General features: G+C 33.0%; 6 protein-coding genes across 6 annotated transcripts; 2 read left to right on the top strand and 4 right to left on the bottom strand.

Annotated features, from left to right (window-relative positions):
- The first annotated feature begins 12,888 nt into the window (after positions 1–12,888).
- LOC122401345 (transcription initiation factor IIA subunit 2) lies at positions 12,889–14,354 on the top strand. The gene is made up of 4 exons (XM_043403427.1): positions 12,889–13,081; positions 13,422–13,526; positions 13,608–13,737; positions 13,844–14,354. The coding sequence occupies exons 1-4, from the start codon at positions 13,010–13,012 to the stop codon at positions 13,873–13,875; spliced, it is 339 nt and encodes a 112-aa protein (XP_043259362.1). The 5' UTR covers positions 12,889–13,009; the 3' UTR covers positions 13,876–14,354.
- Positions 14,355–14,413: 59 nt separating this feature from the next.
- LOC122401344 (membrane-bound transcription factor site-2 protease) lies at positions 14,414–16,719 on the bottom strand. The gene is made up of 6 exons (XM_043403426.1): positions 16,521–16,719; positions 16,120–16,398; positions 15,532–15,882; positions 15,255–15,413; positions 14,871–15,128; positions 14,414–14,786 (listed from the first exon to the last, which is right to left on the bottom strand). The coding sequence occupies exons 1-6, from the start codon at positions 16,593–16,595 to the stop codon at positions 14,418–14,420; spliced, it is 1,491 nt and encodes a 496-aa protein (XP_043259361.1). The 5' UTR covers positions 16,596–16,719; the 3' UTR covers positions 14,414–14,417.
- A 462-nt stretch (positions 16,720–17,181) lies between these two features.
- Positions 17,182–18,937, bottom strand: LOC122401387. The gene is made up of 4 exons (XM_043403475.1): positions 18,390–18,937; positions 17,997–18,182; positions 17,759–17,920; positions 17,182–17,466 (listed from the first exon to the last, which is right to left on the bottom strand). Exons 1-4 carry the CDS (start codon positions 18,447–18,449, stop codon positions 17,365–17,367), a joined length of 510 nt encoding a protein of 169 aa, XP_043259410.1. The 5' UTR covers positions 18,450–18,937; the 3' UTR covers positions 17,182–17,364.
- Positions 18,938–19,348: 411 nt separating this feature from the next.
- On the top strand, positions 19,349–20,473 carry LOC122401336 (malignant T-cell-amplified sequence 1 homolog). Its single transcript, XM_043403413.1, has 6 exons — positions 19,349–19,488; positions 19,571–19,723; positions 19,800–19,900; positions 19,979–20,112; positions 20,197–20,264; positions 20,338–20,473. The coding sequence occupies exons 1-6, from the start codon at positions 19,478–19,480 to the stop codon at positions 20,417–20,419; spliced, it is 549 nt and encodes a 182-aa protein (XP_043259348.1). The 5' UTR covers positions 19,349–19,477; the 3' UTR covers positions 20,420–20,473.
- A 195-nt stretch (positions 20,474–20,668) lies between these two features.
- Positions 20,669–23,976, bottom strand: LOC122401335 (putative uncharacterized protein DDB_G0291608). The gene is made up of 10 exons (XM_043403412.1): positions 23,534–23,976; positions 23,396–23,442; positions 23,241–23,321; positions 22,963–23,169; positions 22,800–22,884; positions 22,585–22,707; positions 22,352–22,524; positions 22,158–22,259; positions 21,907–22,095; positions 20,669–21,849 (listed from the first exon to the last, which is right to left on the bottom strand). Exons 1-10 carry the CDS (start codon positions 23,595–23,597, stop codon positions 20,707–20,709), a joined length of 2,214 nt encoding a protein of 737 aa, XP_043259347.1. The 5' UTR covers positions 23,598–23,976; the 3' UTR covers positions 20,669–20,706.
- A 226-nt stretch (positions 23,977–24,202) lies between these two features.
- LOC122401372 (vacuolar protein-sorting-associated protein 36) lies at positions 24,203–26,325 on the bottom strand. The gene is made up of 6 exons (XM_043403455.1): positions 26,003–26,325; positions 25,746–25,941; positions 25,301–25,662; positions 25,080–25,244; positions 24,796–25,011; positions 24,203–24,737 (listed from the first exon to the last, which is right to left on the bottom strand). Exons 1-6 carry the CDS (start codon positions 26,096–26,098, stop codon positions 24,564–24,566), a joined length of 1,209 nt encoding a protein of 402 aa, XP_043259390.1. The 5' UTR covers positions 26,099–26,325; the 3' UTR covers positions 24,203–24,563.
- Between the last annotated feature and the right edge of the window lie 1,501 nt (positions 26,326–27,826).

The following is a 27,826-nucleotide window of genomic DNA, read 5'->3' as shown; positions in this document are numbered from 1 at the left end:
ACTACTATCGATGGCTAGAAATCGTGCTCGTTAATTCCGTGAAATTGTCGTTCGATAATTAATTTATTACGCTCGAGGCGCGTTAAAGAATGTAATCGCGTTGTTAAGGGGTAAACTGCGTCGTAGCTTCGTTCGTAAGGAACGCGAAATAAGAACCTATTTCTCTCTCCGGTACACAAAAGAAACAGAAAAATGCTCTCATTTTTCATGCTCTCAAAAGAAAGTACATATTTCCTCCCTTTGATAAATTCGCTGACAATGTCATGAGTTATTTCTAAAGGAATATCATTCAAATTCAGTATCTTTGTGCATGTCGACGTGATACTTGCGAAGAAATTATTCGCGAGCGACGCGTTTAAGCCGTGCAAATTACTATCCGACGAGCGGCTCCGAAAAAATTGTCCACGGAATAAGGATAAAGCGATAATCGTTTTCGTTATTAAACGACGCGAATAAAATCTACTAAACTATGAGTTACAAAGAGCTCGAGTATTTCATGGCGGACCCCTACGCTGCTTGGTAAGTGACGCGTGACCGAAAGGAAAAGAGGAGTTTTCCAAGTCTGCCTAGCCCCGAAGACCCCAACCGTGTTCGGTGTTTTATCGACGAAAAAACGAGACTCAGAGGAACACATAACTCGCGCTTTATAGTATACCAAATGTTCGTACAACCAAAGAGATCTCTCGGTTACTACAATATCTACGAAGACATTACGAGGAATCAAGCATAACGTGTACAATTTTTCAAAAGGCTCGCGACTACCGTGACCGAGTATCCTAAATCTATATCCGAGAGACCCTGCACGGTCGTGTCGTGGGAGAATAAAAATCTTTCTGGAAAGACGCTGCGGCTCCCCTATTATACCCAGCACTCTCCACTTCCATCGATTGAATAACGAAGCCTCCCGCTCCCTTTATCGCAGATAAAGTTCTCTGTCATAATAACTTCGGCGTCTCTAAATGGTACGTATATCCGTAATAAATTGTTCTTGCAAAGTTTCTGGATAGCAAGCTATATGAATAGTCTCGTGGATTCCCCGTCCCCATTCCACCCTCCGTCGATCCGTGCGTTTCCTACAACCCACCTTCGCCCCGAACCAACCTCAACCCCTCTCTGCGAGACGTCGCTATGCTACTCTTAAAGATGCTTTTCATTGCACTCCCACACAGCGGAATCCGATCGATGACGCTGTCCCGTTCTGGCGCGAAGGAACCCGCTTCGTTCAATGTCCTCCAACAAACCGGACCTCGAATCCGACTATACGCATTTTCCATTGTGTACTTCGCGACCTTATCCCCCTCTCTTTCTCTCTTTCTTCGCGATTCCGTGAAACCTCGTCCTCGCTCCGCGTTTCCCTTTCCCACCCTTCCCGTACCGTTACTTCAAAGCGGGAACTTTAGCTACCCCAGCCAGTGGCGCGTTATCCTGTGGGCAAAAAAGTCATCTGCCTAGGGCCCCCGGATCGAACGGAGCTGCCAAAATCGATGATTCGAATGGTGTTGCTGTTATTCGTATATAGAGGGATTGTAATAACTAGACTATGGTTCTATTCTAAGAGAAAATAGACAACGATTGCACGGGAAACATAGATTGCACGCTTTGTTTAACGAGAGAGTGTATTATTTAATAATTGGTCGCAAAGATATTTGTACGAATTCTACTTACAAAATACTACGACGCTTTCGTATCAATGACTAGTACTACACGTTCAAGAGAAGTTGGCAAGTGGGACGGTACTCCGCTTGCTCCGCCTATCCCCTTCCATTTTCGTCGTTTCGACCAATGGCGACGATACGTGGCAATCTAAGCACCAATCAGAGCCGCATTCCGATCGCTAGCCAACTTCTCGCGGTAGCACAGTACTGAAGTGACCAGATATCTCATACTGAATACTATATAGATACTTAACTGACTCGTTATAAGTTCTTGATGTCAAGTTTCACAATCATGAGGCTACCCATGAGTCATCAAGTTAAAATCAACACATTTTTACATCTACGAGGTATTCATAAAACAAATCTGTTCTTTTTCATGGCCATTCCTTGTACGAATAAATTTCAACAAAATTAAATAGTATACGTTTGACAAATTATTTGAAATTAAATCGTACTTCAAGGCGTTATTAGATTTATGAACATTTCTAACAGGTAGCTTAAAGCATTATTTATATTTACTTGTACACTATTATATAATATATGTATTTTTCAGTGGAATGAAATTTTTTTATGTAATCTTCTTTATTTGTACTTGTGAAACACTTTACATGAAAGAGAGAAGTTGTATTTAATTCGTAATACTGATTTTAGTGTTTCTACTAACTGTGTTTGGTCTCATACTTTTATATTTTCGAGTAGATTTCTATGCATTCTCTTCTTTTAAATTCTGTTACTTCTTTGTACTTATTTTTGTAATAAATGTTATTTCTACACTGCCATATACAGGGTGTCCGGTCACCTCTGGGAAAAATTTTAATGGGAGATTTAAGAGGCCAAATTAAGACGAAAATCAAGAATATCCATTTGTTGATTGAGGCTTCGTTAAAAAGTTATTAAAATTATATTTTTTAAATTAAATTAAAAAATTTCAAATCATTCACGGAAAAATTATTTTCGGTAGCGGGGGTCAATTACAATCATTTTTGGTGAATATACGTACCCCCAAAATTCTACGTATTTTCGAGAAAAAAATTCATTACCGAAAATTTCATGTCCGACCATTCGTTAGACGTTCTACTGAAATTTCATACGTATCTTTAAAGCATCATAACTTCTGACTGGCATGCAGGATTTTAATGTTTCAAAATGAAAACTACGCGTATTGTAATGGCGAATATGTAGAAATTCTAGGAATATTGAAAAAGTTGTTCCTTAACCCAGTAAAATTAGAAAAACCCCATAAAAATGAACTAATTTACAAACGGCCATAACTCCTACGATAGTGACTATATTTCATTGAAATTTTGGGGGGAAGTAGAGTTCAGGAATACCTACAAAAAAGTATTAGACAACATTTCCGTACAGTGTCAAACAAAGTTATTAAAAATGAAAAACGAATTTTTAAGAAAAATCGACAGGGGTGCTGAAATTTTTCAGCGAAAAAGAAAAATTTCAAATCGTTTTAAAAAAATTATTTTTGGTTGCGGGGATCAATTACAATCATTTTTGGTCAATAGACATACCCTCGAAATCCTACGCACTTTCGAGAAAAAAATTCAGGAATGTAGACAAATTTAAAAATTTCAACTCGTTCTGGAAAAATTATTTTCGGTTGCGAGGGTCAATTATAATCATTTTTGGTAAATACACATACCCCCGAAATCCTACGTACTTTCGAGAAAAAAAATTCTTTACCGAAAATATACTGTGTGGCCCGAAATGTTTCTATAACTTTTTAACGAAGCCTCAATCAACAAATTAGTATCCTTGATTTTCGTCTTATTTTGGCCTCTAGAATCTCCCATTAAAATTTTTCCCAGGGGTAGCAGAACAGCCTATATACAGGGTATTTCACCTAACTTGACCACCTTAAATATATCGCTTATTTTGTATGATAGAAAAAAATGTCAAGGGGAGAAAGTATTCTGTTCGAAGGCGCCAATACGGTGATGGATCGAATTTTTTTTTCAAGGTCATTTTTTTCGAGATTTCAAGGTCATCGTATTTTTTTTATATAGGACCACATATTTTCGCTACAACAGTCTTATAGCTTATAAAAAGACGAATCCAACGATGTGCGATATGTTGACCTTCACGTGACCTTTAGCGAAGGAATTATGAAATGTTTGTCAGTAACTTCAGTACGCGTTCGGAGACGGTAAATGAAGGAATTTCAATTTCATTGAAACAGTGTACCGTGTAATTGTTTCTGGTGCTTATAAATAGATATTCATATTCTCCTTTCAACGGTTGAAGTATGTTTACAAGCATTATTATTGTAAGAGGGGAATGACCGAAGCGGGTCAATAGCGCGTTGTCAAAAAGCCGCGACGTACACAACAAGTTGCGGTATCGATAGCAGTGTAATAAGAGTCTCCATCATGTACACTGCAGCAGAAAAAGTGGAAATGATTTTATGATCGCCGGATCTTACGCCACTTGATTTCTTTCTGTGGGGGCACCTAAAAAATACAGTTTACAATGATATTCCCACAACAGCAGAAAACATGCGACAAAGGATTCTACATGCATGTAGATCAATTACTGTAGAACAACTGAAAAATGTTCAGCAAGAATTTATTTACCGCCTCCAAAAATGTATCCAGGTTCATGGTGCACATTTTGAACACCTTCTAAAATAAACATTTAATTTAAGACTGTTTCAATGAAATTGAAATTCCTTCATTTACCGTCTCCGAACGCGTACTGAAGTTACTGACAAACATTTCATAATTCCTTCGCTAAAGGTCACGTGAAGGTCAACATATCGCACATCGTTGGATTCGTCTTTTTATAAGCTATAAGACTGTTGTAGCGAAAATATGTGGTCCCATTTAAAAAAAATACGATGACCTTGAAATCTCGAAAAAAATGATCTTGAAAAAAAAATTCGATCCATCACCGTATTGGCGCCTTCGAACAGAATACTTTCTCCCCTTGACATTTTTTTCTATCTTACAAAATAAGCGATATATTTAAGGTGGTCAAGTTAGGTGAAATACCCTGTATATGTATTTTATCACAAACTTTTACATTTTCGTGTAGATTTGTGTATACCCTCTTCTTTTAAATTCGGTTACTTCACTGTACTTATTTTTATATTAAATGTTATTTCTACACTGCCATATGAATGTATTTTATCCCAAACTTTTATATTTTCAAATAGATTCATCGTTTACATCCTCTCCTTCATTTCTACACATATGTATGTAGCCAAAACAAGCATGGAAAACATTACGAATGTGGTCGTGATTGATATCAAATATAAAATTTTAAAATTATGGACACTGACGATCAGCTACGAATTTAAAAATGGCGTAAAATTGATCGGTTTCTTCTATCCCCGATGTCGCGGAAAAGCTCGCGAACGTTTCGTTTCTCGTGGCTCTGAATCCCTGGTACCGTACGCTTCAATCTCCTCGGTTCTGTTTCTTCGCTTCTCTGGTCCATTGTTGGCGCTCGTTACGGTTCGCATCGGCTTAATTGACCTTTGCTTCGCTTCAATCCCGTGAAAACTCGTTCGTATCGCACGGATCTGTGTGCGTTCCCTGAAGCACCAGCTGAAATGTGTGCGTTCCTTGTCCGAACATCGACGGTGGTCGATTTGAATCGCTAAGAAACTTAATCGACGCGAAGCGAATGTATTCCTCAGTGGTACGAGTGCCCGCAAGACATATTTAAATAACCCGCCATTAATAAAATATCGTTAACGATTCGAGTGCTCCTTTAACACCTTTGATCGTAACATTTAAAAAGAATTGCACGACCCTCGACGGACTTCACACCTTCGATTGAATCGGAAATATCCACCAATAACCAAAGGGACGAAGGTTTTCTCGCTTGTCGTACTGTCTATTCGAACGCCACGTATTTCAAACGGCCGTATAATAAATCCGAAGGAACGCGTACAACTCATAAAGAAGCCGGTGTAATTTTCGCGAGCTAAATTCATGGAAACTGGCCTATTCATTTCCGGCTCGAAAGACTTTTGTACCTCTGTCGGTTTACCGAGAAAAGTTTTGCATGCGCGCTGAAGTTTTCACTCGTAATTACTTGGGCATCTAAACTTGGCGGATAGTAAGAAGACTTCCTCTTATACGTCCCACCTGCTTGCTTGAATTAGCGCGGGGGTTGAAGTTGCTCTGACTTATTAAAACAAAACTTTTGATATTATGCCGGCGATCGAACGGCGACGAGGAAATTGAACGCAATCGTTCATTTTTTCCGATCAAATCGAGACCCACCGATAATTTTGCGTTGATATGAGAGGAACATTATATAAAAATGTGGCTATTAAATATATCGTATAACTAACAATCTTTCTAATTTTGTTGATTTCTTCCTGACATTGTTTAGCCATGCAATTATTCCGTTATTTATTTTATTCGTGGTTATCTTTCTTAATATTATTATTTTTAATTTTCGATATTGTAGATAGCTCTAATGATGTGTATATGGTTATTGTTCTAGATTATTATGATATTGGTAATGAGAGGATTACTACTCGTCTAAATGAAGAAATAAATATGTAATGACAGATACATTTGTAATTTAGAAAATGGGTTGACAACATTACTATTTTCAATTTTCAATATAGATAACTATAATGATATGGTTATTATTCTAAATTATTATAATATTGGTAATGGGAGGATTACTACTCGTCTAAATAAATAAATAAATATGTAATAATAGATACATTTGTAATTTAGAAAATAGGTTGCGAAAATTAATTTGTTTCTACTGTACAGCAACAGAAAATATTACTGTAAATTATAAATGTTTCTGTCATTCAATTAACAATATGAACACAAAAATTTATTTACTCTTTAACGAAGAGTAAATACACTTTATTTTGATGGATCTTTTTAAACTGACATTCACACGAGCAAAACCATAGCCAATTATATTATTAGTAAATTTTTTTGCTTGTTTCTTTACAAAATGATACTATAGAAAATAGAAAATAGAAAAAAATTTATTCCCCTTTGTCAATACAAAAAGCAAGAATGATTATATTTTACGTGTCTCGTAGAAAATAATATTAAAAACAATATTGGTTGTAGAAGGGAATATATCTTTCGAATTAAAATGTAAAAAAGGAAAAAGAAGAATTTGAATATTTTTGTCTTATTATTTCACAAAAAATACGTTACTCGTTATTTCATCGAAATGCTATACGCGAAATTAATATAAAACATTTTTTTAATCTGAAATCCGAATCTACGTCCGAACGTGCTTTCGACTTTGAAGTTTGAGCAAAGTATGTTCGCTCAAGAAATTATTCCACGGATGTAGATAAGCTTTTGAAAATTATATAAACATCGGGGCTTGAAACTTAGTGTCAGTGTCGTGTGTACAAATATGCACGACAGAAAGAAAGAAATACGATAAAAACATTTACGTATTAAAAGATATTACGATTACGATTAAAAGATATTATGCTGCGATTCGACAAGAATGTAAAAGAGATGATTAAAAGACGCTGAACGTGGCCACTCGTACGGGAAATAAGTAATCAAAAACGGGTTTAAAAGAACTTTCAATTGCTAGCTCGCGATCTGGAACCAGTCCAGCCATTACGCTCATAATTTATCAATTCTTAAAAACTCAACCAATCGTTAAGGGGAGGAAGCGAGCACTAAACAATTGCTGCACGCTTTCGTTGCGATCAGAAAACATGATGGTGGAGTTTCTGATTGTCTTACTGAAAATCGCATAACAACATGAGAAAAGGAATAACGCGACAGGAAAGGAAGTATAAATACTGTGAAGTGGAGCCAAGGAAACGGTGAATATACAGTCAACGTTCGGGTCAGTCTGAAATCTACGACTGCAAGAACAGTAAGCACCCAAAGAATTTAAACGTTATAACCAAAATAAAGACGAATAACAATTATTTTCTTGACAAAAATGTTTTTAGTTAATTAAACTTAGACTTTCCAAAAGTCTATCTCAAAAAGTCTAAATCATAGTAAAATAAAACATTGGCAATCATCATTCACTGCTGTTCGATGTTAAGTGAATCGAAAATAACAATTATTTTCTTGACGAAGATATTTTTAGTTAATTAAGCTTCAACTATTCAAAAGTCTAATACAAAGAGTCTAAATCATAGTAAAATAAAAAATCGACGATCATCGTTTACTTTTTTACATTTTTAGTTAATTAACCTTAGACTTTTCAAAAGTCTATCTCAAACAGTCTGAATCATAGTAAAATAAAAAATTGACAACCATCATTCACTGCTGTTCAATGTTGAGTGAATCGAAAATAACAATTATTTTCTTGACGAAAATATTTTTAGTTAATTAAATTAAGACTTTTCAACCGTCTATCTCAAAGAATCTAAATCATGGTAAACTAAAAAATTGACAATCAACATTCACTGCTGTACAATGTTAAGTGAATTGAAAATAACAACTATTTTTAGTTAATTAAACTTAGACTTTTCAAAAGTCTAACTCATAGTAAAATAGAAAATCGACGATCATCGTTTACTGCTATTCAATGTTAAGTGAATCGAAAATAACAATAATTTTCTTGATGAAAATATTTTTAGTAAATGAAAGTTAGACTTTTCAGAAGTTTATTTCAAAAAGTCTGAATCATAGTAAAACAAAAAATTGACAATCATCATTCACTGCTGTTCAATGTTAAGTGAATCGAAAATAACAATTATTTTCTTGATGAAAATATTTTTAGTTAATTAAGCTTCAACTATTCAAAAGTCTAATACAAAGAGTCTAAATCATAATAAAATAAAAAATCGACGATCATCGTTTACTTTTTTACATTTTTAGTTAATTAACCTTAGACTTTTCAAAAGTATATCTCAAAAAGTCTAACTCATAGTAAAATAGAAAATCGACGATCATCGTTTACTGCTATTAAATGTTAAGTGAATCAAATTAAAGAAAGATTATATTTAATATAATTATGGAGTCTGATTTGGAACAAAACTGAATTTGTAATCTCTTATTTCATAATCAGCAGTACTTATTCAATATTAATGTCGTGTTGGAATATGTTTAAGGCATGGGTTGTCATTAATTCGACTCCATAATTGCAACATTTCGTACATAACAATATTACTGTTGTGTAGGTTGCAATAATTTACACATCACACAACAACTTAATCTTTTGCGAATAATGCACGTTACAGGTATTCCACGCTGCGAAACTTGCAATTAACTGACGACGAGTATTTGCGTAATTGCTATCGATCCAAAGTGTTTCGCGTGATGCTTTGCACCGTTTAAACTTCGCTTTCTTCGAACGACAGTTGCTTTTATTTTTCTAACTAGAAAGAAGGAGAGTACTGCAGACGATGATATATCAGCAAAATATATAATCAGTTTCGATGGTATTTTTCTGCCAGCAAATCGACAAAGTGATTCCTTCCATAAATCATGGATCACAAGACTATGCTTTACGAGAAAACATTTACATAATGATTTCAATTTTTGGAAACAAATTATTTTTGTCGACAAAAGTTAGTTTGTCATTTTAAAAAATTAGTTTGATGTCGACCAAATGAAGAATTTGAAATAAAAAATTTAAACCCTATCATTAAAAATAAAGGTGGATTGGTAATTGTTTATCTGCTGCCGGAGTATTTAAATATTTGGAAAACAAATTTAAAAAGCAGTGCTGAAAATTGGAAAAGACTACCTAAAATGTTATTGCAACAATAATCCAGAGCATACGTCGCATATAACCAAAATGTGGTTACTATACAAATGTCCAAAAGTGATTAATAACCTTCCTAATCACCCAACCCAATTGCCATAAAACACATTTGGTATGAATGTAGACATTAGAAATCGAAAACCCATAATCCAGATCAACAACGATTTCAAAAGAATTTTTATCCAGAAATAACAAGATACTGAAGTCAATTTTACAGAAAAACTGTTGAATCGATATGAATAAGATTACGTATAATAAAATTAAAAATATAAAGTTTAGTCGCGTTAACAAACGTACCACCAAAGTACATCTACATATGCACGTCAAAAATTAAATCTTTTATTTGTTAAAAATTTTGTTTATATTCATAGTGGTTTTATTTGTTTTTAATTCGTATAATTTTTATTAAAAGAGGTGTCTAAATTGAAAATCGTATGATGGCGCTAGTAATCTGGCGGCGGCCATGTTTTCAACAACAGAAATTCGTATAATACGAATAAACTAGAGAGGCTACTTTTTGTAAGCTGTTAATAATTTGATTATTGAGTACAGTCAAAATACTTTAAGGAAGCAAACAATTTAGAATATTAATAAAATTAACAGAATTTAATTGGAAGACAACAGTAAATAAATGAATTGTATAATGCAGACTTCTATGGAAGAAAAAAAAACATTTGGATAGTGCATAAAAAGATACATGTATCGTGTAAAAAGAATATTTGTAGAAGATATGTTGAATGTTTCTTACATTCAGATAGGTTAGGTACAAATATATATTTATAAATACTCTTAAATTGTTTTATATCTGACAACAAAATTCTGCGTTCTTATAAAAATTTAAAATCTCTATAAGTACTTAATTTGATTCACCGAGTGAATGATAAAATGCTTACGAAAAGTAAAAATTTAATTACGTATTAAAATGTAAGGGATAAAACACTCACCAAATCGAGGTCTCATCTGCGATGAAAATATCTATCCTGGCTTTCTAGTCGCAAATTCATAACGCAGTCACTTGGTATGGCGCCTAAAATGACACATGAAAAGCACGTAAGCTCGCGAATCGATGTATATCGTTCATGCACCTTTATAGCCACTACTCTTTATGTCTGAAGCGTGAATCCCTACCACAGATTAACTTTACCAACGATACCATGTACGAGTCGACGAACTTTCTTTCAACTTGACGGTAAACACACAATGTTACACTCGCGATCGTGCGATCGAAATTTTGGTAGTCTCGAAATTTCAGTAAAAGTATTGGTACGTATTGTTCGTATCTGATGCCGACTAACCTCAAGGCATACGATTACTTTTCAGTCGCGTCTTCGTATAAAAATAGACGCGTTATGTTAATTGATATATCACTGCTGCGCTAACCGCGTCCGTTATAACCACTGTTTCACTGAAGTTTTGAAATTGCACTCTAAATTTTGATTTGTCTGCGCAGAAAGTGGTGGGGAGCGGTAATGGACGTCTCGCAGTGTTGCACCACGTGTCTGTTTGGAAAGTTCGCGGGATAAGGGGTGGCAGGCCACGTTGGTGTTACAGTTACCTGCCGCATTGACCATCCGCAGATAGCGTTATCAAACATTCACAAGGTATACGTGTTACATATGCGACTGGAGGACTAGCACTCTTCCTTGTATAGATTTGCTACCTACGCAAAACACTTGCTACGTTTCTTTTATTAGAAATGTTATTTTTTTCTTTTCGAAGTCACTGTGCAACGATCGCTAAAAAAGAGCTGCTCAAAATATATGTTGTCATATATATATATACATATATGTATATGCATACGTACATTTTGGTTATATAGATTAGCGAATCAATTACAAGTACCAAAAGGCATTCTAACTTTATACGAAAGAGGGTGAGCTTTATTACCTTCTCATGTAAATAATTCTGCTTGACTTGCAAAATATATTGTTTGTAGTTCCAATTACCGCGCAGTGCCATTTCAAATATGTGCTCATTAAACTGCTGTTGTTGGCACACTGTCGTTCCGGAAATTGGACAGTCAAATTGCAGTGATAATTCTGAAAATACGAAAACAGAATGTAATTAATAAATAAAGACTAAAGTAAAGAACCCCGCACAGATCTTATGGAAAATGGCCTCCGGTTAAATTAGCTGAACTTTTGATATGATGTAGTTCGTGATGTCTTGATGAAAAGTTCCAATGGGCCCAAGCTCGTAAATTGAACAGTTTCCGAGATACGGGGGAATCAAATGTCAATAATAGTGCGCCTTATTCTAGACTACCACGTTTGAGCATATTTGAGTGCAAGAAGCACTGTTGTGCCCCTGTCCATTTATTACACCCCTTAAAACTGAGTAGTTGTACTGTGGGCCCTTAAATATTACCCCTTGACCCCCTGACCCTCTGACTCCCATTCAGGAGTCAAAATAAAAAAACGCCAAAGAGGTATAAAATGGTTCTCTTTTTCATTGTACAAACATGAAGTACCGTCGACATTAGCATTACCCAGTGTGCAACACGAGGAAGTTGCTCGATCGGATTTTGCACACCATGTGGCCCTGAAGAGGGCCGTTTTTATAGTTCTCTCTATTCGACCATAAGAATCTCAACATTCATATTGTTTTGATAGTCTCTATTAGGGGCTATTTAGGGTCGTATTTAGAAGATTGCCATCCGAATATTTGGCATGCCTTTGATGACGAGCAAATCCTAAAAACCTCAAAACACTTGCAATATGTGCGCATGTACCCAATGTTTTGTCACCGGATTGACAGATACAGTAGTAACCATTTATTCCTCTTCTAGTTCCAGTTCATTTTTGGGAATTTGAGAAATAAGATCTTGATATTTGGTACGATTCCGAAATCGTGAATAAACTTTTAGTCTTCTAAGGCTGTGATCTACCAACGTAGTGTCAATCTGCGCTAATAGAGGGCATCAAGACAATATGAATGTTGAGATTGTTATGGACAAATAGAGAGAACTATAAAAACGGCCCTCTTCAGGGCCACATGGTGTGCAAAATCCGATCGAGCAATCTCCTCGTGGTGCACACTGGGTAATGCTAATGTCGATGGTGTTTCATATTTGTACAATGAAAAAAAAACCATTTTTTACCTTTTTGGGGTTTTTTTATTTTGACTCCGAAAGGGAGTCAGAGTGCTTCTTACACTCAAATATGCTCAAACGTGGTAGTCTAGAATAAGGCGCACTATTATTGACATTTGATCGCCCGTATCTTGGAGACTGTTCAATTTACAAGCTTGGGCCCATTGGAACTTTTCATCAAGACATCATGAACTACATCATATCAAAAGTTCAGCTAATTTAACCGGAGGCCATTTTCCATAATATCTGTGCGGGGTCCTTTACTGAAATTTAATATCTTATTAAATATCATATTCATTCTATTATAGTGCTAAATATGTTATGCATTCTGTATAGATAAATTTCTAATGTAGTGTTATATTTAACTTTACTTATATTTAAATTTACCGCTGCTTTCAATGTTACTTTCTGCTATCTTGGTTCATTTCTATGACCAGGTGTTGCAGCACCTCCGCCTAGTCATCAGTTAATCAACAAATATCATTGACCATTTTCGTTACGCATGAAGTTTACTTTTGCATTAACCAACATTGATTTATTTTAACATTTCGCCTATTATACTTTAAGGACAATGTCTTATCAATTATATCGAAACACGACATTAGGTAATACGTTACAAGAAAGTCTTGATGAACTGATCCAGGTATGCTTATATAAACTTATCCATTACCGAGGTTAGAACCTCCGATGAATACTAAATACAGTTATTATTAACTTAATATAATAATGCTGCTTTAAAATTTATTTAATTTTTTTTATGTATGATAAATATTAGCCGTATTAATAGTTAACATTATTACCGTGCATACTCGTAATTGTAAATACATCAAAACATTTCTACATAGTTGATCTTCAATGTCATCGAAATGTACGAAATAAAAAATATGTTAATCGTGATACAAATTTAAGCAATAGCTTAACCACAAATTAAATGCACAATGTATAAGTTTAATCTTAAATTATATAATAATACAATGTTGCAGTATGGACAAATTACGCCACAATTAGCAATTAAAGTATTATTACAATTCGATAAGGCAATAAATCAAGCGCTTGCAACCAGAGTTAAATCAAGACTTTCATTTAAGGTACACATCTCTAAATCTATGTATTTAATGATTATTTAAGTTTTATAAGTATTACGATTATCGTTTATATTAACTTTTTAGGCTGGTAAATTAAATACATATAGATTTTGTGACAATGTATGGACATTTATGCTAAATGATGTGGAATTTCGAGAAGTCCAGGAAGTTGCTGTAGTAGATAAAGTTAAAATTGTTGCATGCGATGGAAAAAGTAAGTATACCGCTAATTTATAAAATTGTTTGCAACATTTGAATCGCTCTGTCGAAAGCAATGTATAATTTTTAAAAAACGATTTATAATTTTTGTATTGTTGCAGCATTGGATGCTGACGCAACAACAAGGCGATAACATCACTATTTTCTCCAAGCAAATGTACCTATATTACATCACAGATAAGAAAATACTAGCCACATAAAAATTTCACAATAGACAGTAATACAAGTAAAATACATTGTACGTTTAATATAGGTATACAATTTTCATTTGCTTACCTATAACAGTTAAATCTTATCATCAAGTAACTGTAATTATGACACTATGTTGAAAGTAGGAGCATAAAGATTACTTGCTTTTTTATCATACCAGAAGCTAGCATTAGATTTATTTTTATATTGTATTTGGAAAATGAACAGACTTTATACATCATATTATGTCTACTATACAACTTATCTTCGGGAAATACAAAAATATGTTGTATGATATAATCTTCCTGTGGTCCAACGTGTTGTTCCAAAGATGTAAATAATTTTACGAACGAGACTGCAAGGTTTATTAAGATATCTGAATAAGTGATACTAAGTGGCATTAAGGATATACATGAACATAGTTCATTACAATGTACTTTGTACTATGAATATAAATCTTGAATATTAACAACAATTTCTTACTACTTATAATAATTTATTCATAAGTAAATAAAATAAGTTCATGGTAAGAAGTAATGTACCTATACTTGTTATCGTTAATATGATGGTTTGTCTGATATTTTTATTGTGTGGTGTAAAATTTAATAAATAAAGTACAAGTATATTTATAATGTATTGCCCGTCTAAAAAGAAACAGGGTACAATATTCATAACTGCCGATCCTGCAGAAAATATCGTAATGTATTTGCAAAAAAGCACCATAGATTCTGGTAATTTTGGGTTTAAAAATGAATATTTCGATATCCAATCGGATACATCGACCGTTCGATAAATGTCTGCCGGATGTCCAAAAAATAGAACATCCTTCCCTTCCCTTCTTTTTATTTGAACAATCTATAATAAAAATAAATTTTTAAAATAGCTTGAATATCATTAACTTTTATCTGAAAAATAAATGTATTATTGTGCTTTAAATACCTTAGTAACATTATCAAGAGAAGGCTTCAAGCAATGAGTATCATGAAATAAACATTCATGGCTTGCATAACAAAAGTTTTGTGATTGATTGATCATAATCCTAGCTGGAAGGCAAGAGTGTGGAGGTAAATGAAGAGGTGCAGCTTGTGGTCCCTCAATATATTCGAAGCACAAACTACCGCTAATCTCGCTATCCGAAGTACAACAGTTTATAACGCCATTAGTCTTTTGCCTGGCTGGAACTGACTCATCATATTCCTAAATTCATGCATAAATATTACAAATATACACTGATATGTAAACGTCTGAGATAAAAACAATTTTATTTTAATTTTTTCTAAAAACAATTAATGATACCGATTAAAAGAAACAAAATTATGTTACCTGAATAAATGATTGTTTAACACAATATCCAAGAGCAGGCTGATTTACTGTATTTAAGATGCAATCATACCAATCCTCACTATGTTTTATAGGACAGTCATTTATTTCATATATTATATCCTGTTCAAGAAGGCCTCCTGAACCTAATATAGGCGAATTCTATAAATATAAATTTTTATAATTCAAATGTCAACATTTGAAGTCAATTTTGTTATTAATATACATTTAAAAACTAAAATGATAGAACATAGAAAAAATTAATGCATCCTTCACTTACTGGTAAAATGGTTTTCACGTAAATACCATTACCAAGCGAATAAAAGGGTGCCCATAACCATGTAGAAAGCATAAGAACAGTTGCAGCCAATGTTGCGAGTACTATATTGTGCCAAATTCCTGCGCAAGTAACTCGTAATTGATTTTTTAATGGTAACGAACCAAGTTGTTCGCTACTTATATGTACATATGCTATAGGTATTGTGAAAGCAATCAGTATTCCTAAACCAAATAACTGGACATCTTCTCTTGCTGCAGCCAACGCATGTCCCAACTCATGCGTAATACTACAAATTGCTAATGTAATTACATAATACCCAATTTCATTAAAGGGCACATCTATTCCAGGTAACTGTAAAATGTAAAAACAAATGGCATATTATTATTAAATCCATTGAAAATTTATTGAATCGTTAATATTAAATATATATTGAACATGCAATTTATAATTTTTAAGGCTGCTTAGTCACATAAATATTTATACTATTAAAATATTTTAACACATATTTGCAACAAATAAATTTCTATACAAATTTAATTATCATTCTATAAAAATAAGCACTTAAAAATTATACTGAAACAAATTTACCATAGGTTCTAACAAAGGTTCAGAATTACTGTTATCAATGAATGGTCCGTTAGTCCATATATTGAATGTCATTTTTAAAACTGCAATTGTTGCTATAGGCAGAAGAATAATGCAAACAATAACTCCAGCATTGAACCAGGCGGTCCAAAATTTGGAACGATCCATTCCCCATTTTATTATTTTGCGATTAAATGCTGTTGTAAACCATTTTATTCTTAATACTTGAACTTCTAAACCAGTATTTTTTAAAAAGTAAAGATACGGATAATGTGAACATGTCTGAAATATAAATGTATTTTCTTAAATTATATTTTTTCTTTTCAAGACAGATTTTTATTTCAGATAACATTTACGATTATAAATTTATGTCTAAAACTACATCTGTTTTTAACGAATTATACCTTAAAAATTGTATCAAAGAAGAACAACGAACAATGAATGAGACCTATTGCAATTAGTATACTTAAAGCATCCATTTTCCGGGACTTTATTTTGATATTCTATGTAAACACTTTTCATATTACATTATATATCAATTATTCCTTTTACTATTTCTAAATGTCACGCAACTTAAACATTATCTGCGCTTTTAAGCACCGATGTAGAAACATACAACCGGCAGAGCTTTATTATTGCCGTGTGAGGAGAAAATCACCAGTGCCGTGAGTTGTGTAAGTCAAAAGTTTCCGACACTGGTGACTTTCCCCTGATGTGAGAAAAATTAAAATCATCTATGCTGTTGCGAGTCTAGCAACGATATGTATATTGTATGGCGCGAATATAAGCACGGAACAGCGGGACTTCGATATTTTATAAGCAACGAAATGTGAAAGGCTATTTATATTGTAATGATACTTATACGTATATTTCATTCAGTTTGTTTGTATAAAAATTAATAAATATTTATTCACTCTATGCATGACTACATTCAATATAGTACACAAACCAAGTTATATTTGTAAGATTAATGATATTTAAAACACCAGATAAACCTGTCATTGTCTGTAACAGGTATTTACAGAGCACTTTATTTTGATATTTTACATTTACATCAACCTTTTCCAGTAAGCATTGTATTTAGATGTACTGCTGCGATCAGTACCGGCCGTCAACTTATCGTCAATAATACATTCAGTCTTGGTTCTGTTATTTTTGCTATCCTCTCGACTGCAGACACACGTTTGACTTTCATTTATTTCTTTCGTTTTCATATGGAATGTATAACATTTAAATGTTTTAAAAACATTATAGCGGAAACCCAATGATAGGAATTCCACTTGTTATACCGAATACAGCTTCTACTAAATTCAATATTCTATTACCCAATTGTATACAATTTTGTGGCTTCTAAAAAGAATATTAAAGTTGAAGTAACTGAGTACATAAAAAGGGGTGATTACATGCAGAAGGATTAATTATATAGTATAATTAGCAGCAGTACAGATGTGTGACACCTGTGTAAAGGTTTCTAATTTACATCCAAAGTAAATAATACAGAAAAGTTGGTGTAAATCTTATAATCGCAGTTCTTTACTCGAATACCACACCCATTCTGCTATTAATTATATGTATATATATTAAAAGTTAAAATAATATAATAATTATAAATTACTATTGGAAAAACATTGTATAAACTTACAGAAATGTTAGTAGATAAAAATCGAATATTATATTTGTCACAAATTTTTGACGATTTATGGGCGTTCAATCCCACTGTTTTTGAAATTCCCTGGCAGTTTATTAAACATATAGCACCAAAATGTATGTAATGTTCATCTATTAGACATATGTTTGTCTCCACCTTAAATGTTAATTTAATTTTATATAAATAATTAATTTTTCCAGTTATAATTATTTAAACTGAATTATATGCTTACTTCAGATAAGGACTGCGTTGTCCAATCATTGACAAGTATAATATAATCTATGCTAAAATTGATTTTAAACCTTGTAATTTCACTAATAGATTCACATTTATGCACTGCAATATTCCACTTTTTTCCTTTTGCACATTGATGTAATGCTTCAGAAACTTTCTCACATAAATCTGCTGTTCCTATAATCTATATTAATTGTCAATATCATTAACAAAAAAAACAGTTTTCATTCTACATTTCAAACTTAAACATAATTTAAAAAAATTAAATCTACACTGTTCTTATTGAAATAACAAAAACGTATTGAAAATTTTATAGAATATTAGACTATTGTGGAATATAATATCATAGAGACAATATCACATAAATATGATTTAAGTAATACAAACACACCAAGAGGGAAGCTGAATAATCATATTTGGGTATTCTAAATTTAGTGAGAATATGCGCCATATTTTTTCTTTGGAAACATTACATTAAAAACATTCAATCCAGAAATGAATCACACAAACACATATAATCGTTTACTGAACAAACACTGAAGAAGGTTCATCGTCGGATTAAAATATAGGCAAACATTCACTTTCATCTTGCACGTAAAGAATGACAATTTTAATTTATATAGCTCGGTATTTTCATTTCTAAATTTTCTTCTGGTACAACTTCATGTTACTGTGTACGACTAAAGCAGGTACTGCCCTCCGTTGATTTGAAGTCCCGACCCGACTAGTCCCGAGACTCTCGCCAGTCCCGCCCGAATTCCGTGATTCCCGTGGCAGAAATGCGAGAAAAGTAGAAGGGATACACCTATTCCCACGTATCATTGAACTCTGGTTCGCGATTCGTCGCGGCAGTTACACACACACCTGAACTACCTGAGAGCAAGGGAGCAAGATAGATAGATGGGCGGTCCGACTCCTCTTTCTCTTTCTTGCCCCTGTGCGCAGTCCCGCGGGACTTCAAGTCAACGGACCACAGTACCTAACCTAACCCTTGAACCCAACATTGATATATGCTATACATACACATGCACACATGTTGAAATGTATGCAAAATTAACGTCTACATAGTATTCTATATTATTATACTTTCAATTTCTCTAACTATATATTCTAAATCGTATGGCAAATAAATTACAATAACTTTTACTATTTTGAAAATATAAAATTATTAATATTGACATTTTTCATTTAATAGAATTTGTCATTATTTGTTGTTCATTTAAAATGCATGTGTGCGTGTGTGTACACCCAATTGCATTGTTACTTTGATGTAAGAAACACCATGAATGTGTGTGACTATTCTACACATGTATATATACATATTATACGATACTATAGCATTATAACTATATGAAGTGTGCACCGGCTGGCATCAAACTTTTTACAGATCATCTACATTAAGAATTGCCTAATTGAATGTATCGTTTATATGTCAATAGTTTTTTATCTTGTAGCAGTGATTTATAAAAATAGAAGAAAATGTTTAAAAAGTACGTGCGTCAATATGTCTATACATGAACATAACCTTTATTTTTTAATAAATTTAAGTTTCATTATTTAATATTTGATTAGATTCGACGAGAAAGACAGTGTTTCTGGTGTACAACAATTGAAATCATCGGTACAGAAAGGAATTCGTTCAAAGCTCCTAGAACTTTATCCTCATTTGGAAAGTCACGTGGATGCCATAATCCCGAAAAAGGATTCTTTTCGAATTGTAAAGTGGTGAGACTTTTTAAAATGAACGTATTTAAAATTCGTCAATAAATGAATTTATTTTGTATTTAATTTTACGTGCCAGTCACGATCACATAGAAATCATAGTAAACGCTGCCGGAGATCTTTTATTTTTCCGTCAACGTGAAGGACCTTGGATGCCTACCTTAAGATTGTTACATAAATGTGAGTGATACATTTTATTATAAAACTTTGATAGAAAATATGTTGTACATTGTGTGTTGATAAATTAAAAAATTTCAGATCCATTTTTTTTACCAATGCAACAAGTTGATAAAGGTGCTATCCGGTTTGTTCTTAGCGGAGCAAACATTATGTGTCCAGGTTTAACTTCAAAAGGTGCAAAGATGACACCTGTACAAAAGGGAACAGTTGTTGTATCCTTTGTTAAAATAATTTGAATTCCATATATTCGTCGATTTAAATATTTGAGACTATAGTATTCATAACTTACAATATAGGCTGTTATGGCAGAGGGTAAGCAACATGCTTTAGCTGTTGGTACTACTACATTATCTACAGAAGATATGTAAGTAATATGAAATTAAATACATATAAAGTATCAAACAGTGCTAAGTGAATTATAATAATCTAATTTATAGAGCCAAAGTGAATAAAGGAGTGGGCATAGAAAATTGTCATTACTTGAACGATGGACTTTGGCAAATGAAACCTGTGAAGTAAAAGACTGATGTACATTGATGAAGATTTAATCGTGTACGAACATCTTGTTTGTTGTACAAATGCATTCTCTGACATTTAAAACTACATGTCATGCTGTGAAATGATGGTTCCAGTCATAGTATTGTTACTCAAAATAAAATATTAATAATGCATTTTTATTGTACAAACTGAATGAATGTATCAATTTTATTATAACTGTTTAAATGCATCCATATTATTCAAATGTAGTTCTACAGTTTACATAAAATCAAAGGAGTACTATAAATAGATGTAATTATAAAAAATAATTAACCAGATCCTGATTTTATATCTACTTGTCCTTCTTGATTTTCCGAAGAAACAGAACGTTCGTTTTCGCAATGTCCTGATGTCGGAGAATAAGATGGATTATTAGCATCAGATGTTGGTACAGAAACAGTGTTCGAACCGGGTACACTGTTATTAGTAGAATTATTTTCTCCAATGGCATGAGGAGATTGTGGATGATAATGAGGACTGTGTGGACTGTGCGGGCCGTGGGCATGAGGGCGACCCATGGTATGCGGCGAATACTGTGAATATGGTTGATGGTAATATGGATGTGCATATTGAGGATACGGTTGATGATATGGTTGCTGCTGAGAATAAGTATAAGATGGATGCGGAGGTCTTGGAGCTAATGGAACATTTTGAGCTTGTTGAGTTGGCCCTGGTTGATATTGTTGACTATAGCCTTGATTTGGTGGAATCATCTGAGGAGTATGTGGATTAGAAACTGGTCCTTGAGATGGAAGCACCTGAGTTCCCTGAGTTCCTTGTGTTCCTTGATGAGATGGCATTGAATGATTAGCTAACATTCCCTGCTGATGAGTATGTTGTATAGGAGGAGCTGGCGAAGTAACAGGAGGCATAGTTGGTGCATTTACAGTTGCGCTCGTATTTATATTCACAGCTGCAGCTGCTGTCGTAGTAATAGGTTGCGGTGGTTGTAAAGAAGGGGATTGTTGAGTTGGCTGTTGCGGATGCTGTTGATGTGATTGAGATGTCGGCGGTTGATGTTGAGTTGGCGGTGACTGCTGTTGTGGTTGTGGTTGTTGTGGTGGCGGTGGCGGAGGTTGCTGCTGCTGCTGTTGTTGCTGTTGCTGCGGCTGTTGTTGTTGTTGTTGCTGCTGTTGTTGTTGTTGCTGCTGCTGTTGTTGCTGTTGTTGTTGTTGTTGTTGCTGCTGCTGTTGCTGTTGCTGCTGCTGCTGCTGCTGCTGCTGCTGCTGTATCGGACTAACTGTCCCGCAATAAATTCCAGAATTGGATGTATGTTGATTAGAATTTCCTTGAACCGATGGAGGTTCAGGTTTATTTTCAGTGTATGGTGGAGAAGATGTTTCTTTCTTTATTTCAATATTAGGTTTCTCCGATCCATTTTGTTTCTTATCTACCACGTCATTATCAGGAACCTATAAAAAATGGTAACGAATAATTGCTACAATTAAAATGACATAAGCAATACCTACATCCGATGGAGTTTCGTCATTAACAGAAGCAGGAGTTGGAGTAGGTGTAGAATTTGGAGTTGATTCGCTTGATGCAGGTCCATCCGAACGACTTTCTTCCGTTCCTTTTAATCTATCTCGTCTAAGCGCTTCATATTGTCGTTCCACCATTTTATTAAATGTCTCTTCATCTACTGCAGGTTTACAGTGCTAAAAGAATTTCTTTTTTATATAGTTCAACATTCAGTTTAGTAAAAAAAATAAAAATTTACTTTTTTCAATTCTTCTTGAAATATTTCGCTTGTTTCAATAAATTTACGTTTTTTTGCTTCAAATTTTTCTTCTATTTGTTGGAGTTCAGCTTCAAGTTTTTTCTGTAAACATTTAAAAACGTCACATAACAACTACATTAATCGCATTACATTGTTCAATTAAAACTCATATTTATTCTAACATGTTGCATTACCTGATGCATTGTTAAAGACTGTACTTGGCGACGTAATACTTGCATTCTTTGTGTAGTAACAACAGACCGAACATCAGGAACTACAGTATCGCTAAAGATTTCATTAATAAGACGATGATTTCGTGTATATCGAGAATACGCCACATGTTTTACAGAATACCCATCGTCTTGATCTGTAAAATAAAAAATTCATATGTTATTTATTACTATTTACTCAAATTCTATGTGCATACCATCATCATCTTCCGCAGGTAAAATATCTATCCTTCTATCTTGAGCTGCTTGTCCTTTAGTACTGGTTGATGAACGTTCATGACTCTCTCGATCGTCACTACTTTGTTGTGCTGCACATAATGCTGTATTAACAAAGATTAAGCATCGTTGAATTCAAAATATAAATGCATATATTCATATATGTCTGTCTACTTTATTGATGTATAATATTTACCAGATTTTCCTCTATTTTTAGCTGCAATGTAAGCTAGGTATGCGGGAGAATTATGATAAGTTTTTAAACTTTTTTCATATTCAATCTGTTTGATATATGAACAGAATTAGTATTTATTTATTTGCATAATGTTATATAAAAATAATATGGGCATGTTATATACCTTTTCTGCCTCGTACTCTTCAATAAATTCTGTCTTGTCTTCTTCTGGTAAATCTCTCCACATTTGACCAATAATTTTTCCTATTTCCCACAGTTTTAATTCTGGGTTTTGGGCTTTTACTTGATCCCATACTTTTCTACTATATCTCATATAAGGCATAAGTGGTTTTTCTGGTGGTTTGGGTGGTTTAGGCATACGAGAATCAGCCTAATAGATTGATATAAAAATTTAGAGATACATTTAATTATTATTTATAGCTTAAAAAATAAAATACATACATTTGTATTTTTCCCCACTTTTTGTGGTGTAAACCCAGGATGACTATGCGGTGTTTGTATAAATGGACTTTGTGCATCTTTCTATAGATTATTATAAGAATTAATTTTGTATATTAAAAATAAACATACGTTTTCTTCATTAAGAATCTACTTACGCTATTAGTTGAACTATTACTACTACCACCAGAAGCTCTGAGGCGTTCTGAAATACAATTATTATTGTTTAAGAATATCTTTTGATAAAAAATATCTTTTAAGTAAAATCAGAAGCAATGAAAATAGGCAATGCTTACGATTAGATGCGACAATGTTTGATGTAGCAATTGCTACTTGCTTGTAGTTTGGAGGTAAAGCCATTTTGTATGCGAGAGCGAAAAAGTTTTATCTTCTTTGACTTGGAACGAACAAAATTAGTACTCTATAATTATTACTCGGTATTATTAAAAAATAATATCGTTTGTAACTAAAAGAGAATGAATATAATCGATTTGAAGAACCAACTATCTCTAAATACCGCTACTTTGCATATGGCCGTACGAGCGATGCTTCTTCAAGCATTTAAGATTTCACTGTAAAAGATATCATCTCCATTCTAGTTATAATTTAGAACTATATTTTTATATTCACTGTAACTTTGCTTTACTTTTTGGTTAAATGAGCTACAATATTGTTAAATTAATAGCATTTTTAATGACTTTTACAATTCACTTCGGCATTGTCACTTTATTGTGATGCACGTTATTGCCAACCTCTACAATCAATAAGTATAAGTTACTACATTTCTAGTGCGTCGGGATACAGTAAGATCTTTTTAGTAGTTTGCTGAACACATTGATGGTGAAGTAAACTTCAATATTTATTATACAAATGAAACATTAGCATATATAACGTGTAAAATATTTATTTACAAATGTTTACATATTATATAATTATTTATTCATATACAGATATTTATATAGAATATTTAACAATTACAATTTGGTAATCTTACCTTAATTTAGCCATCAGTGAAAAGCAATTTTTATTTGCATGTATGATGCATAAAGGTATTTGTTTTTCCTTTTATGTTTTATTACAAATATCAATGATTAGAATAGATATTAATTTCAAAATAAAAATAATACACCATTCATCTTCGAATTTATGTGCTGTCTCCATTTTCTTAGATATTTAATGTTTAACTTTGATTCGTTTTATGCGTGTAATATGTAAAGGCACAAAAAATATACGAAGTTTTAGTAACGAGTTTTACATTACAGGCAAACTATGCCTGTTTAAAATTTAGTACGTTTTTATACTTAAATGGCAGTCAGAATATTGGCGTTAATCATCTCGCTCCAAAAATAAATTGGGGTAGAATCTTAAGGCTTCGATTGTATCATCCCTACACGCTTTCCCATTCTTTTCTGTAACTAGTAATCTTTCACGTGCTAGTAGAACAGATATACCTTCCGATTGTGCAAGTTCTTCTGCCGTTAGAGATCCTTTTTCATTTATCTGTAATACAGAGAATAAAGAAAATTCTACACGAAAATGTTTATATTAAAATGCTTACCAGTTCAGCTATAAGATCAACAATGGCATTATCATCATGAGATCGAATTTGGAGAACCATAACCCCACTGTCAAAAATTCTCAATACTATAGGTAAATTTAAAGGCGCTAATTGCCTACTTGCGTTCAACAAGTCTTCTGGTGACAGAAGTTCCATACCTCTAGCTCTATTTACACGACAATAAACATCCGTTAACGTCATCATTCCCCCAACATCCTACAAAATGAAGTTTGCTAAGAATCGTATATAATTTTGATTTGCTATTAATTATTAAGTATATTAACTTTAATAGGTTCATCTAAAATATCTGCAAGTTGCTTTGCCAATTGCTTGAAATATTCATTACTAGTCTTGTATGCATCTCGTGTTACAGGGTCGTCAATGCCGAGGCTCAGTAAGTAAGACTTAAATGTGACTGTCTCATCCTCCGAGATGTTTCCTTGCCTCTCCTGCAATGGTCTTTGATTATGAATGTCAATTTTACAAACTAACTGTTAAGAGTCACCCGTATTTTTGCTGAGATGGTTTTTGAAATGGAAACCATGTCTTTGGCCATTTCCATAAGCTTTTTGAGATCTTGAAATGCCTTTGATATACTTTCATCTGTTGCTTTCTGTTGTTCCTGGAGACTTCTTTCTATGCCTATAATACCAGTTCTTGTTTTTATTCGTGGAGGTGGCTTAACATTGCCACTTCTATTTTGCACATTAGAATCAAACTGATTTACAGACATAATAGGTGTTATTTCCCAAGTCCGTCTCATAATAGTATCAGATAAGTGTATGATAAAATTTGGATCTAAACCTTCTTTAAATGATAATTTGACATAGTTGTATATGCTATTATCTAACGGACCAGGCATTTTATCTGCAAGGATAAAATATTGCATAAAAATGATGAATCTTGCTATTTCCATTATTAAATATTTGCTTTGTATAACCAAAAAGTACCAGATATAGCTTCAGAGAGATGCATAATAACTTTTTTGCTACGCCCAAAGGAAAATGGACCAGAAGCTTCTTCTTCAAAAAAGATAACATGATGAAGGGATAGTGAAAGACATGTATTACCACGAGATATATCACCAGGTCTTCCCCAAAGGACTCTATGGCTTGTAAGAATTAATTCACCCCCTTCGAAGTTTGTCTGTCAACAAGTTAGAGGTTATTTTACGTTCTCTTTAAATAGTATAATTAATTACCTATACCTTATTGTCGCCATCATATAAATGTACGCCAATATCGCGTCTTATATAAGATTCATTTGGAAAAAGTCGAGATCCAATGTATTCGAATCTATTCATCGTTCTTGAAGGTTATGGCAAAAACTAGTATGGTTCTTGTAGCAACACTTGCAAAATAATTTTCGCAAATTTTGAGTGAGTCTACCATCAATTCGAACGTGTCTTAACTATGAGACGTCCTTCAATTTCTGTACGATTTATCCCTGCCTCAATATTTATGCATAATACGTTTTACCTTCGCTTAAATTCCGTTTTTTAATAGTACGAACTAACCAAAAGAGCTCGAAGTACCATTTTGCGGTACGAATGGTACGATATTACAGTTATGTACTCACGAAATTGAACATACGCCCATGTTGGCAATAATGATTGGCGGGAAAATAAACAAACATAGACATTATCAAAAGTAAAAACATAATATGTACTTTGTTTGGATATTAAATATTTAACTGTTAAAATATCCAACAAAATATATATAATGTGTTTTTACTTCTAAAAATGTCCGTTTTTGTTTATTTTCTCGCCAATCATCATTGCCAACTTGGGTGTACGCTCAATTTTGTAAGTAAATGTATCTAATACAGAAGTCACTTATTATATTTTTTTTTACTTCTGTAACTGTAATTTGTATTATGATCGCAATTATAAAACACGAAAATTTGGCTTAAAAGAAAAAATTTTTATAAAATCGTGTTAATACTATGGAATTTTTAAGTTACTAGCATGTTTTTAAGAATATAAAAAGTATCATTGCATTTTAGCTATGCAGGTATTTGAATTTAAATAATATCCACCGATTGATTTTTTAAATATTTTCCAATCGTAGGGTTTAGGGGTATTTCAATTACGAAGTGGAATACATTGGTTCTTACTTCAAATATATTTGTTTCGAATTTATTCAGTAAACGAATTGTGTAAATAGAACCGCAACCATGAGTAACAATGATAATGTATAGTTAATAGTACGTGATTCTCTGTGTATTTATTACACGTTTGTATAGTGAATAACGTCCTCATTTGTAATATATTTTTTTTTTCACAGTATTAATATAAGGTTGTTTTTTTTTTGGTTTAGTTTATAATTAGTACAATACAATGTAATGTGTAACGATACACCTTATACCTTTCACAAGCATAAGCTCGAACGTACCTTATCTTAAGGGATATGTTACTATTGCTAAAATCAATATTTAAATCTAGACAAACTTCCCACGTAGTTCTTCCATTCAATAAATCTATACTTTTAAATAGACATGTAACATCGAGATCATAAAACTGAGGAATAAAAGTACATACACGGTGAATCGAACTATTTAATGGTATATAGATAATTCACTCTTACAGTTCTTTTAGAAAAAAGTAGTTATTAGACTGAATCAATTAAAACTGCTATTAGAAACAGCATTTCGTTTTCTTTTGTTTCAGGCAAATGCTACAAATTTTATTGTTTTATTACCGAACAAAAATAAAATTGCAAAGTTTTTAGAATATTGTTGAAAAATCAAATTTCTCGTATCCATATGTTACATACGACATATAAATTCGTTTAACGTTTTTAATAATTTTTTTTTGTTACAATAAAATTATTAGTTAAGTTTGAAATATTTTATATTTTAAGGTGTTTGTTAGCTGTTAGATAAATTCTTATTAATATTTCAACATAGTTGTTTTAAACGACTCAGTCTGCATGGTATTGTAATCTATAATCGCTTTAACAATTCCCTTAAGTCTGCTAAGTACATACAGTAGTGTTTGCAACTTGTGAGTACTTTGCGATCGTTTGAATCT

This window comes from Colletes gigas, unplaced genomic scaffold, assembly GCF_013123115.1.
Source record: "Colletes gigas isolate AHSC1104 unplaced genomic scaffold, ASM1312311v1 Colletes_gigas_Sc00024, whole genome shotgun sequence".
Taxonomy (NCBI): Eukaryota; Metazoa; Arthropoda; class Insecta; order Hymenoptera; family Colletidae; genus Colletes; species Colletes gigas.
Note: the sequence above shows the minus strand (reverse complement) of the source record. Positions and strands in the feature narration are given on the sequence as shown.